Genomic DNA, 18,528 nt, shown 5'->3' on the forward strand with positions numbered 1-18,528 from the left:
TCTGTGACACGGGTATTTCCTTTCTTCTGCCTAATCTATTTTGTTTGTTCTGATACAGCTCTCTAATCTGTTCAAGATCATTTTTAATTTTAACCCTATCCTTTGGGGTTTTAGCTACCCCATCCTAGTTTGGTGTTGTTTGCAAATTTAATAAGCATGTCCTCTTCCCTGCCATCCAAAGTACTTATACCAGGCTAAGACTCAAAAGAGAGATACACAAGAAGTGGAAAAGGGGCAAAATCACCAAAGAAGAATTCAAACGAATAGCTAACTCCTCTAGGGAAAAGGTTCACAAGGTTAAAGCGCAAAATGAGCCCAGGCTTGCCAGGGACATTAAAAACAACAAAAAAGGCTTTTTTGCTTACGTTGGTAGAAAAAAGAAGAATAAGGAGGCGATAGGGCCTCTGCGAGGAGAAGATGGGGAAATTCTGACAGGGGATAGGGAAAAGGCAGAACTGTTTAATGCCTTCTTTGCCTCAGTCTTTTCACAAAAAGAAAGCCAGCCTCAACCTCAGCAACATGGAATGGATGAAGGATTAGGGGAAATCCAACCCCAAATAGGGAAACAAGTTGTCCAGGAACACCTGGCTACTCTAAATGAATTCAAGTCTCCAGGGCCAGATCAACTACATCTGGCTATTCCTTTGAATTCCTCTTTGGTAATTTCCTCCTTTTACCATTTCTTGTACACGACCCTTTTAACTCTTACCTCAAGTGAAACTTCTTTAGACATCCATCCTGCTTTCTTTAGACACCTCTCATTTTTCTTCCTCATCTGAACAATTTGAAATTATGCCTTCAATATCTCACTTTTAAGAAACTCCTATCCACCATGAACTCCCTTCTCTTTTAGTATTCTTGACCACAGGATGACACCCACTGGTTCCAAAAGTTTATTGAAATCAGCTTGCCTAAATTCAAGAATTGATGTCTTTTATATATGATTTTATATAGGTGCAATAGGCTCACTCCTAGATGTTTCCATATAACCAATCTAGCTGCCATGTTTTGAACTAATTGGAGTTTCCAAACTTAGCACAGAGGTAGCCCAATGTACAGCACATTGCAGAACTCCAACCTTGAGTGTGTGCCCTAGGTCTTTAGGTTCTCCAACTAAGAAGGGATGCAGCTGACATATCAGCAGTAGCTGATAATAAGCCATCCTGACCACCACATCTTTCTGGGCTCGTATTTGGAAAGACATATCTAATAGCACTCCCAAGCTGTGAACATAGCATTTCAGGGAGGGTATAACCTGCCTCAAGCCATGAGAAGAGGTGGGCGAGAAATAATAATAATAATAATAATAATAATAATAATAATAATAATAATAATTATTATTATTATTATTATTATTATTATTATTTTATTGTATGACACAGCAAACAAGATAGACATGCTGGATTTCATATCACCAAATCACAAGTCGAACACTTCCCAAGTGTCTAGGACTGTGTGATGTATTTTCGGATGATGCGCACAGATCCCAGTCGGGTGGCCTTTTGCAGTTGACAGATCATAATTTTGTCAATGTCTATTGTTTCCAAATGCCGGCTGAGATCTTTTGGCACGGCACCCAGTGTGCCCATCACCACCGGGACCACCTGCACTGGTTTCTGCCAGAGTCTTTGAAGTTCAATCTTGAGGTCTTAATAGCGACTGAGTTTTTCCTGTTGTTTTTCATCAATCCAACTGTCACCTGGAATGGCGACATCAATAATCCACACCTTTTTCTTTTCCACAACTGTGATGTCTGGTGTGTTGTGTTCCAGAACTTTGTCAGTCTGAATTCGGAAGTCCCACAGTATCTTTGCATGTTCATTTTCCAATATTTTTTCAGGTTTGTGATCCCACCAGTTCTTTACTGCTGGCAGGTGGTACTTGAGGCATAATAATAATAATAATAATAATAATAATAATAATAATAATAATAATAATAATAATAATAATAATCCAGAATTAGTTGACACACATCTAGCCCAGATTAGGACCCTTAATAACAAACACCTTTTAGATTCAGTTTCAATTTATTTTAGTTCATCCAGAACAACCTGTGGCCCTCCAGGTGATTTGGATTTCAGCTCCTAGAATTCCTGACCATTGAACGAGCTGGCTAAGACTTCTGGGAGTTGGAGTCCCAAACACCTGGAGGACCACAGGTTGTGCAAGCCTGATCCAAACCATTACCTCCTCTAGGCATTCATTCAGAGGAGACAAACTGACCTTGGTTAAGGTTGTTTTTGAATGATCTCTCCCAGCAGCTTTACATAAATGTTATAAAACATTGGGGATAGAATGGCACCATGTGGAATGCCACAAAATAACACCTCAGTTTTTGAGAAGCAGCTATCCCTAATCATCACTATCTGGAACCTGCCTGAGAAGTATGACTATCTCCACTGCAATATAATGTTTCCAGTTCCTAAGTTTTCCAGGCATTCCAGAAGGATACTATGGTTGACGATATTGAGAGATCTGAAAGCACCTACACAGGGACAGACTCCCTGTTAAGACAAGAGATCATCCACTAAGGAGTCCATAGCAGTCTCAATTCCATATCTTTCTCTGACGCTGGTTTGAAGTGTGTGTGACCCAAGACTACCTGGAGTTAGAGGGAACTGAGCTCTTAATGATCATTCCCCCAGAAAGAAAGATTAGATATTGTGAAGGTCCAGGGGATCCCAGGAGGGATGTTTCATCAGTCATCTAACTACTGCTTCTTTTAAACAGGATGAAAAGATCCCCTCCCTGAGAAAGACATTAATAATGTGCTATATTTCAGATTGAATTGCATCTCCTAGCTGGTTGACCAGCCAAGAGAGGCAGGGGTAAAAAACAGTTTGTTCTTCTTCCTTGCCATAGCAGCTTGTCCATATTATCAGTACTCACCAGTTGAAACTGAGCCAGTGCAATCCCACTCACACCCCATTATCGACTTCTGCTCCAATTACAACATCCGTAGGGTTTTTTTAAATCAATACCTGCCCTAATATTCCCTAATGTAAAATGTATCCTTTTTTGCCACTATAATGCACTAAACTGACATTCAGTTTGACTAGTTGAAGATTTCTTTTTTTAATTACACCACATCTCCATCAGCCAATATGTGGTTGGGATTATTTAATTGTGACTTGTTTTGTGTCTCCCCAACCCGATGTGCATGTCTATGGAGGATAGTCCTTTTTGGAAGACTGAGTGCAAATCTGACCATTGTATCTCAGCACAAAGATTATAGAGCTGAAAATGACAAAACCGCAAAATGAGTCAATAATGTTCTTTAAAAGGCAAGCTTCCTTCATTTGTGATGTGTGTGTAGGATTTGGAGAGACAGCCCGGGAAAATAGAATTGAAATTACAGTAGAATCTCACTTATCCAACACTTGCTTATCCAACGTTCTGGATTATCCAATGCATTTTGTAGTCATTGTTTTCAATACATCGTGATATTTTGGTGCTAAATCCCTAAATACAGTAATTACTACATAGCATTACTGTATATTGAACTACTTTTTATGTCAAATTTGTTGTCTAACATGATGTTTTGGTGCTTAATTTGTAAAATCATAACCTAATTTGATGTTTAATAGGCTTTTCCTTAATCCCTCTTTATTATCCAACATATTCGCTTATCCAATGTTCTGGTGGCCCATTTATGTTGGATAAGTGAGACTCTACTGTACTTGATAAAATTATGCTGTGTGTAAAATTGGAGTAGTTTTTATATATTTTCTCTACTCTAAATTTAATTCTGTTAAGGTACAGTAGAGTCTCACTTATTCAACATAAACGGGCCGGCAGAACGTTGGATAAGCGGATATGGTGGATAATAAGGAGGGATTAAGGAAAAGCCTATTAAACATCAAATTAGGTTATGATTTTACAAATGAAGCACCAAAATATCATGTTATACAACAAATTTGACAGAAAAGTAGTTCAGTACGAAATAATGCTATGTAGTAATTACTGTATTTACGAATTTAGCACCAAAATATCACGATTTATTGAAAACATTGACTACAAAAATGTGTTGGATAATCCAGAACGTTGGATACGCGAGTGTTGGATAAGTGAGACTCTACTGTATCTCAATGTTGTTTCTTCTTTTTTTGTCTGTTTTTCTAAACAAATATTCATTCTTAGGACTTAACTGATTCTTGCCAGAAAATGCAGGAAATATGAAAATATTTCTTTACCATAATGTAGCTAGGAAACTTCCTGTAATAGGATTTGACAATGGCCTCCAGAATCAATACAGTTATAAGGAAATGAGGCAAACGTTGAGGCGGATACATCTATAGGTCCTTTAGGACCATGAATGGTAAATGCTATTTCTAGCTTTCTTTCTTTCCCATAGTTTTCTTCCCATTTCTCATGCAGGAGCTGAAGCCAGTCCTGAAAAGCCTTTCAGCCCTCAAGCTTATTTCTAGGGAGGCCAGATGGGTGTAGACAGATACATGTGCTTCTTGGTCAAAGAAGCTAGGTCTGGGAAAGTGGAATGTGGACAGTTGCCATTGTTGCTTTGTCCACATGAAAAATGACATGTGTGATGTAGGTATTGTCCCCCAGAGTGAAGCAGATGAAAATCACAAGGGAAGGCAAAACTGAAATACAAATGCCAATATAGCAAAATAGGATTCCCATCTCAACTTTTATAGATGCAGTGACTTTAAATTTTGCAATTAGTGAATTTATCCTACAGTTTCTTCTAACTTGAGCAGCAGTTCAATTGAACAGAGTGCTGATTAAAGGTAGTCCTTATGGACTATGGTAAAAAAAAATTGTGACAGAAGTAACTTGAGAACATACTGCAAGTTGCTTCTGGTGTGCGGGAATTTCCCAGGGGACATCCGGATGTGTTACCATCCTGCTGGGAGGCATCTTTCATGTCCTGGCAAGCTAGAGTAGGCAGGCTGGAGCTCACCCCATCTCACGGATTTGAACTGGCAACCTTCAGGTCAGCAACCCAACCTCCAGGTCAGTAGTCCAGCCAGCACAAGGGTTTAACCTGTTGTGCCACCGTAGCTCCTTAGGCAAGATAATGGCCGGGCTGTTATGCAGGCTGGTTAGCAGCCAGCTGCAACAAATCACTCTGACCAAGAGGTCATGAGTTTGAGACCCGCCCGTGCCTGCGTCTGTCTCTGTTCTATGTTATGGCATTGAATGTTTGCCTTATGTGTGTGCAATGTGATCCGCCCTGAGGCCCCTTCGGGGTGAGAAGGGCGGAATATAAATACTGTAAATAAATAAATAAATAAATAAATAAATAAATGTGTGGGGACAGCCATTGCTAGAATATACAAAGTAACATTCCTTCGTTGATGGTTTCCCTAAGTAGCAGGAGGTTCAAATGCATTTTGTTGCCTGAAATGTTTCCTAATAATGATTCAGAGAAATGTAAACATCATGAAGGCACCCAAGTAGACCCTATCCAATCTTGGAAGCTAAGTAAGGTTAGGCCTTGTTAATACCTGCATTTGAATAGGCAAGGAACATCAGGTGCTGTAAGCTGTTTCAAGCATGAAAAAAGGTAAACCACCTAAGAATTTTTTTTTTAATTTATGGGGTTGCCTTTAGTTAGTAGATAGCATGAGGGCATGTGTATGCAAACACGCAAACACACACACTCTCTGCAGAACAACTGAACAAATTAGTGGCAAATTGTAAAATTTACCTAAGCTAACCCTAGCTACCCAAGTAGGTTGTGAAGAGTTCTTTTTCGTATGGAAATAAGCCAGAAGTAGTCAAACTATCCTAAAAATGTCAAAATGGCATGTGATAAAATATAGTCTTTGAGTAACTACACTTTGTAAGTACTGGTAAATGGAAAAATAAGATTTATTGGAAATCTGGCATTTTTACTTAAATATCGCTCAGCTTGTTTTCATATGGAAATAACCAATGGAAACATGCACTCTGGATATCTACATCTATCTGCCTTTCCATCAATAACTAAAATAAACAAAATGAATCTAAACAGCACAGTTTAGCATGAAGGATGACATGAATAAAACTATCAACCTGAGTCTTTAAATTTCCGATCATTTTTTAAAATAGACATCTGAAAGCATTTGTTCTGTTATTTCTTACGCCCCAATTGGGAAGCACACAGAACCCTTGAAACCTTGCTCTAGTGATGAAAAAGCATTGCATAGTAGTCTAAAACACATTACATAGTACGTTAGTGCAATGCATTGTCATCACTAAAGCCAGGACAAAGCTTCTCAGACTGTTTCAGATCAACCAGCAGAGGCCTGTCTTTTCAGAATACGTCAGTTGGTTCTCAAGACATGGATCTGGCTTCTGCTTGAATACATAGCAGAAAATATATGGCTATAAGAGGCCCACCTTGGGCTCTGGGTAAATGTGTATTTATAAAAGCATTTGTGTCAAAAAGATTTTTCTGATTGTTCTTCATTGACTGGCAATTTTCAAAATGCCCTTAATTGGAATTCTTGTGAGTTGATCTTATGGGGACATGTTTTCCTTTTCCATGTTTTAAGAGTTTCAAATTCTGCATGTGTATGCCCAAATAACCCCCCACCACCTATCTATCTATCTATCTATCTATCTATCTATCTATCTATCTATCTATCTATCTATCTATCTATCTATTCACTTCTTTCCCCAGCCCTGCAGTTAGATTACTGTACAACTTGGTTACTGAATTCACACTTTTTAATTTGCAACTTTTTGATAATGCTTTCACTTTGAGAAGGCTGAGAAGTACAAGATTGTCAAAATAAAATGCAAAGACATAACAAACATAGACATTTGACACCAAGTTCAGTTTTAACAACACAAATCAGAATGACAAGCAATTTTAAATTTGATCATCTGAAGACTGAACAGATAATGCCACTTCTTTGTAGGTAAAGCTCTGGAGATGCTGTTAGATTTTGGCAGACATATTGGCCTGCAAAACATTTCAGTTTTGTTAAAAGTCAATAACATTCCATTTCCAAGCTGGTAATGGCGCTTAAAACAGTTAGAGAACACTTTCCTGAAACATAGTATGTTTTTTTTGTAAATGACAATACAAATAATGGATCCTGAGACTGTGTGTAGTCCAAAGCCCACTGTTAGTCCCAGAGCAGACTCATGTTATAGAGTTCCCATTGAATCATGTAGCTTTATTCTAGTTGGAACAACAGGACTTAAGCCTGTGTCTCCTGTTGTGCTTCTTGGTGGCAAAAGATAATACAGGTTGAGAGTATCTCATCCAAAACACTGGAGACCAGAAGTGTTCAGTATTTAATTTTTCCCAATTTTGCATGCGTGTTTATATGTACACTGAACCACCAGAGAACAAAGGGGTCACTATTTCAGGCATTCATGCGGACAGTTTTGGGGTTTTTCAATACAGTAGAGTCTCATTTATCCAACATAAATGGGCTGGCAGAATGTTGGATAAGCGAATATGTTCGATAATAAGGAGGGATTAAGGAAACGCCTATTAAACGTCAAATTAGGTTATGATTTTACAAATTAAGCGCCAAAACATCATGTTAGACAACAAATTTGACAGAAAAAGTAATTCAGTACTCAGTAATGCTATGTAGTAATTACTGTATGTACAAATTTAGCACCAAAATATCATGATGTATTGAAAACAATGACTACAAAAATGTGTTGGATAATCCAGAATGTTGGATAAGCGAAAGTTGGATAAGTGAGATTCTACTGTATTTTCAATTTTGGAATTCTGGATATGGAATACTCAACCTTATCAAAAAGGATGAAAGGATCAACATTTTGCAGGAATCCAGTTCCCGGATATTAATAACTTACGCAATCCTGTGATAATCATGTTTACTTTAGGTAAAGGTAAAGGTTTCCCCTGACGTTAAGTCCAGTCATGTCTGACTCTGGAGGTTGGTGCTCATCTCCATTTCTAAGCCGAAGAGCCGGCGTTGTCCGTAGACACCTCCAAGGTCATGTGGCTGGCATGACTGCATGGAGCGCCGTTACCTTCCCGCCAGAGCTGTACCTATTGATCTACTCACATTGGCATGTTTTCGAACTGCTAGGTTGGCAGGAGCTGGAGCTAACAGCAGCTGCTCACACCGCTCCCAGGGTTTGAACCTGGGATCTTTCGGTCTCCAGCTCAGTGCTTTAACGCACTTTGCCACCGGGGCTCCTTCATGTTTAGTTTAGCCTCATGAAATGTACTCTCCAGTAATTGTTCTGGGAATCCATCCCACAATAGTAATGAATCCATCCCATCTCAAGATCATAACTGATTTTGAGAAAGGTTCACTAAAAATTGGGATGATGTCAAGATGTAGTTAGTATCTCAGTTAGCATGGTTAAAAACTGCTGCCATGTCTACCCGATCAGAAGCCTAAGACCTATTTTATCACACTTGTAAACACTCAAATTTAGAAAGTGTCTGCTTGTGTTGGAGGGGATTGGCCACCTTCAGATGATAAAGGGTCATTAAAGCAGACAAGTTATGAAGTTTCTAATTGAATAGTTTACCATTATAGGTGTGGCACTTTAAGAAAAAAGTGAATTTGATACCCTCCAACGTTTCATAGGTTAAAATTGAGACACTCATGACCAAACAACATCAGAATGTGTTTGTGATGGCAAAAGGTATTAATGAGAAAGAAGACAGAACTTAAGAGAGGATGCAGCATTTTCCTTTTCCCTAAATCTACTGGGAAGAACAAGAATCTACCCTCTTCCTTCCTACTGTAGAGGTGAATGCAAATTAGTTTTGGACTTTGAACTCAATTTGAAGTAATTGAAGTAAGGTGGGAGGGAGAGACAGAAACTTACATTTTAAGGCTGTTGGAAAAATGAGATGACAAAAGATTGATAGGAATCATTCCTGCTAAATTAGGATAGTTGGGAGGTATGAAATTCCTCATTATGCCAATCCAAAAGTTACAAATAAGTTTCAACTATAGACTGGCCAAACCTATCTGGTCAATTTGAACCATTCAATTGATATTTTGCCTTTGTGATTCACTTATGGAAACATTATCACTATGTAACATGATTTTGTTCCTGGATTATAAATGTCATTTCCTAATCGGTTCTATCATAAAAATATGGGAAAGGTTTATTAAACTGCAAAAATTTGTTTTTGCGAGACATCCTGCAGCACGTTTTGCCATAGTTTTTCAATGAATATCTCAACCAATTCAACAAAGTTTGTGGCAGCCACTAAAACAAAGTTTCTGGAGTATAACAACTACTTTCAAAGTAAGTACAGTGTTCCCTCACTACTTCATGGTTCACTTTTTGCGGATTTGCTGTTTTGCAGTTTTTCAATAAACTCTAAAAGACTATTATAAAGCATAAAAAATTACAATTTACAGCCCAAGGAAGGAAGGAGAAGCCAAAGGGAGATAAAAGGAGCCCAAGTGGCAATGGGAGAAGGAGGAGGTGATTTATCAACACAAGATTGGTTGATAAAGACTTAAAATAGTGTATAACTACTAAAATAATGTATAAATATTAAAATAAATATAGTGTCCCTACTTCGCAGATTTTCACTTATTGCGGGTGGTCCTTAAATCTAACCCCCGCGATAAGTGAGGGAACACTGTACCACAAAATTAAACGGGAAATAACACTTTTAAACCAGGAACAGAAAATTTTTCAAATTTGGTTAAATAGTGTTATTGAACTGCCCAACCAAGAACAATAATTTTCTGTGTAACATCCTAAGTAGCAGCCACAAAAATATACTTCCTTAACAGCACAGTTCTATCAGGACCCACTGAAATGAATGAGAAGATGATGCTTAATTTTGCCCCAAATTAATTATGCTTCAAAAGTATCCAAGGATTCAAAAAAGTTAACATGCTAAGTATTTGTGGGAAGGGCACCCATATTAGATGTAATTTAAAGTGTCAATGAGATTCATAAAAGTAAGCAAGGACAAAGCATTGCAGGCCACTTGATATACATGTGGAAGCAAATATTAAGTAGAAAGAAGGATGTGCTTCTGAGCAAACATCTTTCGACAGTGCTATCAGTTTGGTCTTCAACATTTAGACTACCTCTAATTCAGTCACATGTGGAAGTACAGTAGAGTCTCATTTATCCAAGTTAAATGGACCGGCAGAATCTTGGATAAGCAAATATCTTGGATGGTAAGGAGGGATTAAGGAAAAGTCTATTAAACATCAAATTAGGTTATGATTTTATAAATTAAGCACCAAAACATCATGTTATACAACAAATTTGACAGAAAAAGTAGTTCAATACGCAGTAATGCTATGTAGTAATTACTGTATTTACGAATTTAACACCAAAATATCACGATGTTTTGAAATCATTGACTACAAAAATGCGTTGGATAACCCAGAACGATGGATAAGCGAGTCTTGGATAAGTGAGATTCTACTGTATCTGGAAAAATCTCTTCATAGATTCAGAAGAGCCTAATTATTTGCCCCACAAACAAAAAAAATAACTAAAAAATACCAATCTCTATGGTATGGATCTCTGTGTAAGACCATGTGTGAATGGAAAGACATATTTGTCCCTCCCCACTTCCACTCATGTCCATCTGTGTTTAATAGCTATATTTTCAATATAGTTTAAGCTATTTCTTAAGCTTGTTTCTCCAAACATTTGCCAGTTACCAATAACATAACACTAATCTCTCAGTAAAACCAATACACATTTTGTTCTGACTTGCATGTTAAACACTTATATCTCTATTTACTATTTAATATTTTCTGCTGCCCTGGAAACTAGGGCTCGGAGCAATAGGTTCAAATTGCAGGAAAGGAGATTCCACCTGAACATTAGGAAGAACTTCCTGCTAAAAGAGGAGCTGTTCAGCAGTGGGACCCTCTGCCTTGGAGCCTGGTAGAGGCTCCTTTCTTGGAGGACTTTAAATAGAGGCTGGATAGCCATCTGTTGGGGCTGCTTTGAATTGTGCTTTCCTGCATGACAGGGGGTTGGACTAGATGGCCCATGTGGTCTCTTCCAACCCTGTTATTTAGTTATTCTATGAGTTAATGGCACATCCGAACAGTGGCTTACTAACGTAAAGAAACAAGAACATGCAGCAAATCTTTTAACTCCTATATTGCATTCCATTAAAACTCTACATTAAGGTCCACTTCTAGTTGTGACATTGAAAGATTTTGTGTTCACAAGTAGATTTTAATGTTTTTTTTCATAACCTCCAATATACTCTTCCTCTGGCTGTGCTCCTGAGCTCAGGAGACAAATGGTGAGGATGGCCTGGAAGTAAGCATTTCTCTTTGGGAAAGGACCAGATCTTGAGTTCCTACGCAAGGACGGCAGCAGAGACTAGTCCATAAGGATAGATGGGACTGTCTCAAATTCTGGCTATTTCCTCTCCCCAGTCTGGGTGAATATCTGTATCTGCATGTGTGTCCGTGTGTGTGAATTCTCACTTTGTCCTTTACTGGTCAGACCCTCACCCTCTGCTCACCACTGGTTTCTCTGCCATCAATTCCAACAAACAGAATGGATATCAACATCTATTGGGTTGAAGAAAGAAATGCACCATTGGTTGTTTAGTCTCAGAGCCTTATAAAAGTTGGGAGACATCTATAGTGCTGTGAGAGGGAGCAGGGAAAGAGTGTGCAACCTTCAAATGAGCAGTGGTGCTGATGGACCTTGATATTCATTTAAAACAATAGTCACTCAAATAAACATCACTTATGGACTTTATGCAGCAATATAACTCTAAACCAGTGGTTTCCAACCTTTTTTTTTTTGACCTAGGCCCACTTGACAAGGGCCCACTTTGACTGGACCAGGGACTATGTGACCAGGGATCATTTTGACCAGGGACCACTTTCTAACATTAGTACCAAAAGGATATGAATCAGTTTTTGGTCAACTTTAGATTTGGTTTGGTTATTTGGGGTGCTAATTTAGAAAACTGCATTGTATAGACCATATCAGCTCAAGTTTCTGAAACAGAACATATGCCATCCAGTAGTTGCCACTGGCTCACCCACAGAAAACCACATTTAATAATCTAGAGCTGATGTGGTCTATCCAATGCAGTGGTCAGCTCTGCAGAAAGGAGCAGAAATAAAATTAATAAAATTAAATAAACAGGAAGGAGGTTCAAAGACCTGATATACACTTTGAAATTCTGGCCAAATGGAGTAGTCACACAAACTAGCTGAATCCTCTCCAACACAAGACAAAATAAATGGGTGGAGAACCTCGCTTCAGGACAAACTATCTATGCAGGACAATGACTTGTAAAGTTCCATATATATATATATATAACTATTTCTGCACCATTGCATAACTTTAATGTACCTAGTGTAATCACTACTGAGTTGTTATATGATGGTTGGCAGTTTCAGGATCGAAATAATTAATAATTACTGAATATATTACCTCTTCAAACATTTCATTCACCCTTGCAGTGACCAATTCGACCACAACACTATTTTGTTTTAAAGCCCCTAATATCTGGACATTTCATAATCAGCTGTTAGACTGGAAAAAATATATGCTTTCTTTTGTACAAAACACAAGATCTTAGGAACAAACTTTTTTGAGGGCAAAAGCAGAAAAGAGCACAAGAGAATAGCCTAGAAAAAGAAGAGTAACATATCTATTTTAACAATCCATACAAATATATGACATTCAAGATGCTAAATAACGTACTGTTAAAAGCTACATTTCTCATATTCGAGAACTTGGCATCTATAGCAACCTGGGAAAAACTTTATTGCTTGACCAAAATATGTATAACAATGTTTGGGCTTTGGGTTGATTTTTTTGAGGAAAATATCATACATTTTTTTCTTTTTTGTTTTAACAAAATAAATTAAATATACATGTCTTCTGTTAAACTCTATATAGAATTAGATCTTTGACTGAAATCACTTCTACTCCAACTGGGAAATTTACTATGGTTCAGTTTAGCTAATCCCTACCCCCCTTTAAAACTGAACTGAAATGAGACTGCATGATTTACTTCACAAGGTGAAGCTCCCCACCCCCCCCCCCCCCACCCCACCACCCATGCCCACAAGTGCATACTCAGTCCATTTGTTATTCCCTGGAGACTGATTTTAGCCTTTATAGTTTAAAAAACTGTGTTTGTCTTGCTTTGTGTTGTCATTTGTTAGCTCATCCATTTGCCACTATAAACTATGAAAATCCAATGACAAGTATTTAAATGATAGATTCTTTTTTTAAAAAATCCCTCAGCAGTTCAATTATTATTAGCATTATTATAATTAAATATAAACATAAAAGTGAGATGTCAAATGTCCTTCGTTTTTGTGGCAGCTGCAGGGGCGAAGCAAACTGAAGCCCTTTGAAGGTCTAGAGAAAAGCCCCCAAGTGAAAGAAGGGCACAATTCAACGCTAGCTTACTTCTTGCTAACTCTGAGGCAGCATTACACATTTTGACAATGGCAAGACGGTGTTGTTCCTCTTTGAAAAGCCACTCCGGTGCTTCTGCATATGGTGTTGCTTTCCCACTGGGGCCTCTGGTGACTTGTTTCCACCTCTTCTGAAAGGAAAGGGTCTTTTGTGCCTGATCCAAAGGAAGACGACACGGGAGTCTTGCTTATCTGCAGGTGGCACCAGAGCAGGAGTAGTAACACAAAGAGAAAGTGACCAGACCCCCATTGCCTTTCCTTTCTTCTTCTTCCTCGCACAACAAGACTTTCTGATTTCACAGGGACATAAGCATCTGTCTTTGCCTCTGGAAATTCCTTCATTCTTCCTTGTCACAGTAAAAACAAACAATCAACAAACTTTTATTCCACATTTGTCTCCTTCTACCTCTTTTTTTTTGGTTTCATTAAAATTTGGTTTCCTTCCCCACCCAGCCCCACACCCTGGCAGTGTAAGCAGCATCTGACTGTCTTTAGTACCGTAAGACAAGCACCCATAAACGACTGCTTCTTAACATTGGTAGTGAATGTGCTGATGCTGGTGAACTTTGCCCTCCACATGTGAATGAGTGTGAGTATGGATGTCTGTATAAATCTTTGGATACATTTTGGAAGCCATGGCTGGGGCCAGGGCTGCCCCTTGGGCTAGCAAGTGCTGTTGCTGTTGCTGTGTAACATATTCCTCATAGTTTATGGAGGAAATGCAGTCTTTATCTGGGACCTGGGGCACACAGACCCGGTCCCGAGGGTGAGATCGGTGTATGGGAGCTGCTGATGGAGGAGAACACGGCTTCTTTTTGGTCTGGCAGAGCCACAGAAGGATGGTTCCAAAGATGAAAACAGCTCCTGCAGGGATGCCAATGATCACGGGCCATGGGAGGTTGCTAGCAGAGGAAGGAGCCACAGGTTGACTGGGTGGTTTGGGATCTGTTTGGCAGGTTACACGGGACAGAGAGAAAGAGAAAGAAAACACAAATTAATTAGATCCAGGCTAGGGAGATTCAGAGCAGATTTCAGTCTGGGTTTTTGCATGGACTCTCTCAGCTGACGCTCTGTATGTCAGATTTATTTCAGCCCATTTGAGTTGTGATTTGGTAGCACCAGTACAGTGTTCCCTCACTTATTGCGGGGGTTACGTTCCAGGACCACCCACAAAAAGTGAAAATCCGCGAAGTAGGGACACTATATTTGTGCTGTTTACAATCTCATTGATGCTATCAGACTGTGTTGTTTACAATCTCACGAAGCTGCTTCAGCCTCCTTTTCTCTCCCTTCAGCTTCTCCTTACTTCCTTCCTTAGGCTTCTCCTTAGGAAGGAGAAAGAGAGAGGAAGGAATGAAAAATCATAATTTTTATGGTTTATTATATTCTTTTAGTGTTTATTGAAAAACTGTAAAACAGCAAATCCGCAAAAAGCGAACCACGAAGTAGTGAGGGAACACTGTACTTAGTTATATGATGGCCTAGAGTAGGGGCCAATACAAAGCTTCTCTCAATGTCTTCCTCTGACTAACAGACCAAAAATGTGTACTTCAACTATATATCGTGCTTATTATTTGCCTGGATGTGACTAAGCTATATGCAGTGGGTTTTTTCATTCCTGAATCTGCTGTCTACGCTGCCAGAATCCCTTGAATGAATGAATGAAACTTCTTTTCTAGCCGACCCTATCTTCCCAAAGAACTCAGGGTGGCTTACAATAAAATAAACAATGGCAAACATTCAGTGCCAACAACAATACATACACAAATCAAAAACAACTCTATAAATTATGAAACAACTTAAGTGAACAGGACAATATATTGCACAATCCACATAATTATAAACATATTAAATCCTTAAAATATCATTAAAAGTCTCTCAAATTCAGCTAAAATAGTTGGAAGGGAGATGGTGAACAGCACATGAACCAGATGTTAGCAGCTAGGCAAGGGTGCATATAGACCTTCTGTTGCATCTGTGGAAACACGTAGTAGTACACCTACAGACTGACTCATCTGGAAACTCACGTGAAAGAAGATGGTGTGTGGCTCTTTGAGAACCTGAATGGGGAATCTATCATGCTTCATTCTGCCATTCAGCTCCTTCTCCCATGAACTCAAACCATTATGACTAACAATCATGGGTGAAAGGATCTGCTGTCCAGTGCCTGAAGGGCCACAGGCTTCCCATTCCCAGTTTAAGACAGCCCTTAGGCATGAGCAGTGATACAGTGATTCCCATCAGACAATCACTGAGGTTTCTATAAATTTAATAATATTATATGCAGTAGTATGTTACATTATTTTCATGCATCAAAAATGTAAGAAGGGGAAAAGGACTTCCACCATATTTGTATCTGAATGTGTGGAGGTCCTCTGAACTGATTTCTAATTCCTATCTAATGAGGGGATAAACAGGAGTCTTCAACAGAACTCTGCCATGAGATTTTTGTGGAAGAATCCTCCAAAATAGATCTGTTTGTTTAACTCCATTGTTAGTGCAAATGTGCAAAGTTGTGGAGCTGTTTTACACTAGCGAATTGTAGCACTGTGAATCCACTTCAAATGCCATGGCTTCTTCCTATGGAATCCTAGTATTTGCAATTTGGGGAAGGATGTTTAAAATTCTCAGCCAGAGCGATCCTCAGCAGACTCTGAAAAAACTACATACATACTTCTGCATTTCACAGGATGCAACCATAACAGTTAGATTGGAATCACAAGTTACAATAGTGCAGCGTGAAAGGATCCCAGGTCAAGTTTATATGTATATGCATGTATTTGATTAAGTTTCTGTGGGATCACTACTTGTGTATGTGTGTGTTAAGGGAAAAACACCTGGTCAATTACAACTCATACCCTGTTTCCTCGAAAATAAGACATCCCCAGAAAATAAGACCTAGTAGAGGTTTTGCTGAATTGCTAAATATAGGGCCTCCCCTGAAAGCAAGACCTAGCAAAGTTTTTTTTTTTTTTTTTTTTTTTTTGGAAGCATGCCTGCCAAACAGAACACCAGAGAATGCAGGATCGTCAAATGTATGTACTAAAGATTGTTGTACATGGAAATAATGGCAGTAACAAGAAATCCTTGATAAGATTCAGTTTGTTTGGTTATGCTGGTTTGTGATTACAACTACTGTACAGTATATATAAATGTTCATTTTTTTATTCAACAATTAATGTGAATTCTTCTTCATGGAAAAATAAGACATCACCTGAAAATAAGACTAAAATAAGCGCATCTTTGGGAGCAAAAAATATAAGACACTGTCTTATTTTCGGGGAAACACGGTAGTTGAGTAATTAGAAAAATCAAGGCTAACAACCTTGAACCACTCCCTGAATGGGGTATAACTTGGGGGAATGTTTTTAATGTCTTTTGGGGACTTACTGAATACTTGCTGAGAGCCTACTATGAAGAAATCTCCAAAGAAGATACATGAATTTAATGCAAAGAACTTTATGTGAGTTTTGTTGCTTCAGATGGACTGAGTTATTTTGAAGCTGAAGGTTTTGAAGCTGCTTGTTTAATTTTCTCCTTGACTCTGCTACTTAAGAATAAAATTTTGATTTTTCCATTTTCCTGGCTTGTTTCTTTTGCTCATTGTGGATGCAGAAAAGGACTGGATAAGTCTGGACAGGACTGCACGCAGTTTGTTTTTCACAAACCCGTAACAAAGTTGACTGGATAGAATAAGTTGCTTAGAATCCAGGCAGTTAAATTCCAGTAGCAGCAATAAGCTGAGGACAGAATATGCACAAATAAAGCAGAATTTCTATGGCCCCAGGAACACATCCTAAGGAACACTAGAATATCTCTAACAATGCTGAACAAAGCCTATAAACCAGTGAGTGGGGAATCCAATGCTCAAATCCTGCCTTCTGGCTTCTCCCAGCAAAGGAAGAGCCCAGCTAGGTTTTGATCGTGTCAAGAGGCTGAAATGTCAAAACATCCCCTGTTCTGCGCCCTATCTTTTAGGATGGAAACCCGAGGGAGACTCAATGCCCAACAACAAAGGAAAACCCAGGCCCCATTATATCTTACCTGGCAGCACAGTGAGAAATGCACTTCGGAAGCTGTATCCCATGGTGTTGGCACCCAGGCAAATGTACATGCCAGCATCTTCTTCTTTGGCTCGTGTGATCATGAGTTTGTTGAGATAGGAGCCGTCGGGACGAGACCAGACCTCCCCTGTGGGGAGCACCACAAATTTCTGTCCCCCAACATCGATGGTGGAATTGTATTTGTTTTCTGTGCCATACTCAACTCTTTTCAGCCACTGAATGACCGGCTTGACGTCACTTCTCACCTTGCACTGAAAAGAGGTTGTCCCTCCATAGTCAACTGTTGTGTTGACAGGGTGTGTCCCTGTAAGAATTGGCTTGGATCTTGTTCTCTCTAAAAAAAATAAGTACAAACATCCTTTTAAAAAATAGTTATGTGGCGAAGTGTTCAAAAGGTCCTTCTATCAATGTTAAATAATAGAAATGGTATCTATTCAGAAATTCCTAAGTTTCAAAGGAAGCAATAAAACAAATCCACTGTTAATAAACCATAACAATCTGGTATCAGAGGTAAATGAACCGAAATCCTCCCTAAATTAGAAGCTAAGCATGTTAGTTATAGGAATGTGGAGTGTTGGCAATTAGCTGCACTGCGGTAGTAATGATAGCAAATTAAACTTTTGTAGAAAATTGTATAGCCATAGCTCCTGTATGTCTGGCAAGTGGGGAATTTATTTTATTTATTTATTTACAGCATTTATATTTCGCCCTTCTCACCCCGAAGGGGACTCAGGGCAGATCACATTACACATATAGGCAAACATTCAATGCCTTTTAACATAGAACAAAGACAAGACAAACATAGGCTCCGAGCGGGCCTCAAACTCATGACCTCCTGGTCAGAGTGATTCATTGCAGTGATTCATTGCAGCTTCTCTCCAGCCTGCGCCACAGCCCTGTCTGATATTTGTAGGCCAAGAAGACTCCATGTTGACTTTGAAATTACAACAAAGAATGATATACCTGTATCTGACTCTTGTATGGGGGCAGATATTAAAATCACACCCACAGTTCAAAGCACGTGGTGTGAAACCACACGCCATTATATTCATGGCAGTCATAAGGATTAACGCTGGGAAGAGGAGTTCGGATAAGCAAGTGGGACTGAGAAG

General features: G+C 38.9%; 1 protein-coding gene across 2 annotated transcripts in view; it reads right to left on the reverse strand.

The window, feature by feature from the left end:
- Positions 1 to 6,657: 6,657 nt before the first annotated feature.
- The window catches only part of fgfrl1 (fibroblast growth factor receptor like 1), a 243,214-nt gene continuing 231,343 nt past the window's right edge, over positions 6,658 to 18,528 (reverse strand). For both annotated transcript variants that reach the window (XM_008121947.3, XM_008121946.3), the window contains exons 6-7: positions 17,397 to 17,750; positions 6,658 to 14,297 (exon numbers count right to left, since the gene is read on the reverse strand). In XM_008121947.3, coding sequence (XP_008120154.1) covers positions 13,882 to 14,297; positions 17,397 to 17,750 — 770 coding nt within the window. In that variant the 3' untranslated portion in view covers positions 6,658 to 13,881. The remainder of the gene's footprint in view (positions 14,298 to 17,396; positions 17,751 to 18,528) is intronic.

The sequence above is a fragment of the Anolis carolinensis genome, chromosome 3 (assembly GCF_035594765.1).
Source record: "Anolis carolinensis isolate JA03-04 chromosome 3, rAnoCar3.1.pri, whole genome shotgun sequence".
NCBI classification, from domain to species: domain Eukaryota; kingdom Metazoa; phylum Chordata; class Lepidosauria; order Squamata; family Dactyloidae; genus Anolis; species Anolis carolinensis.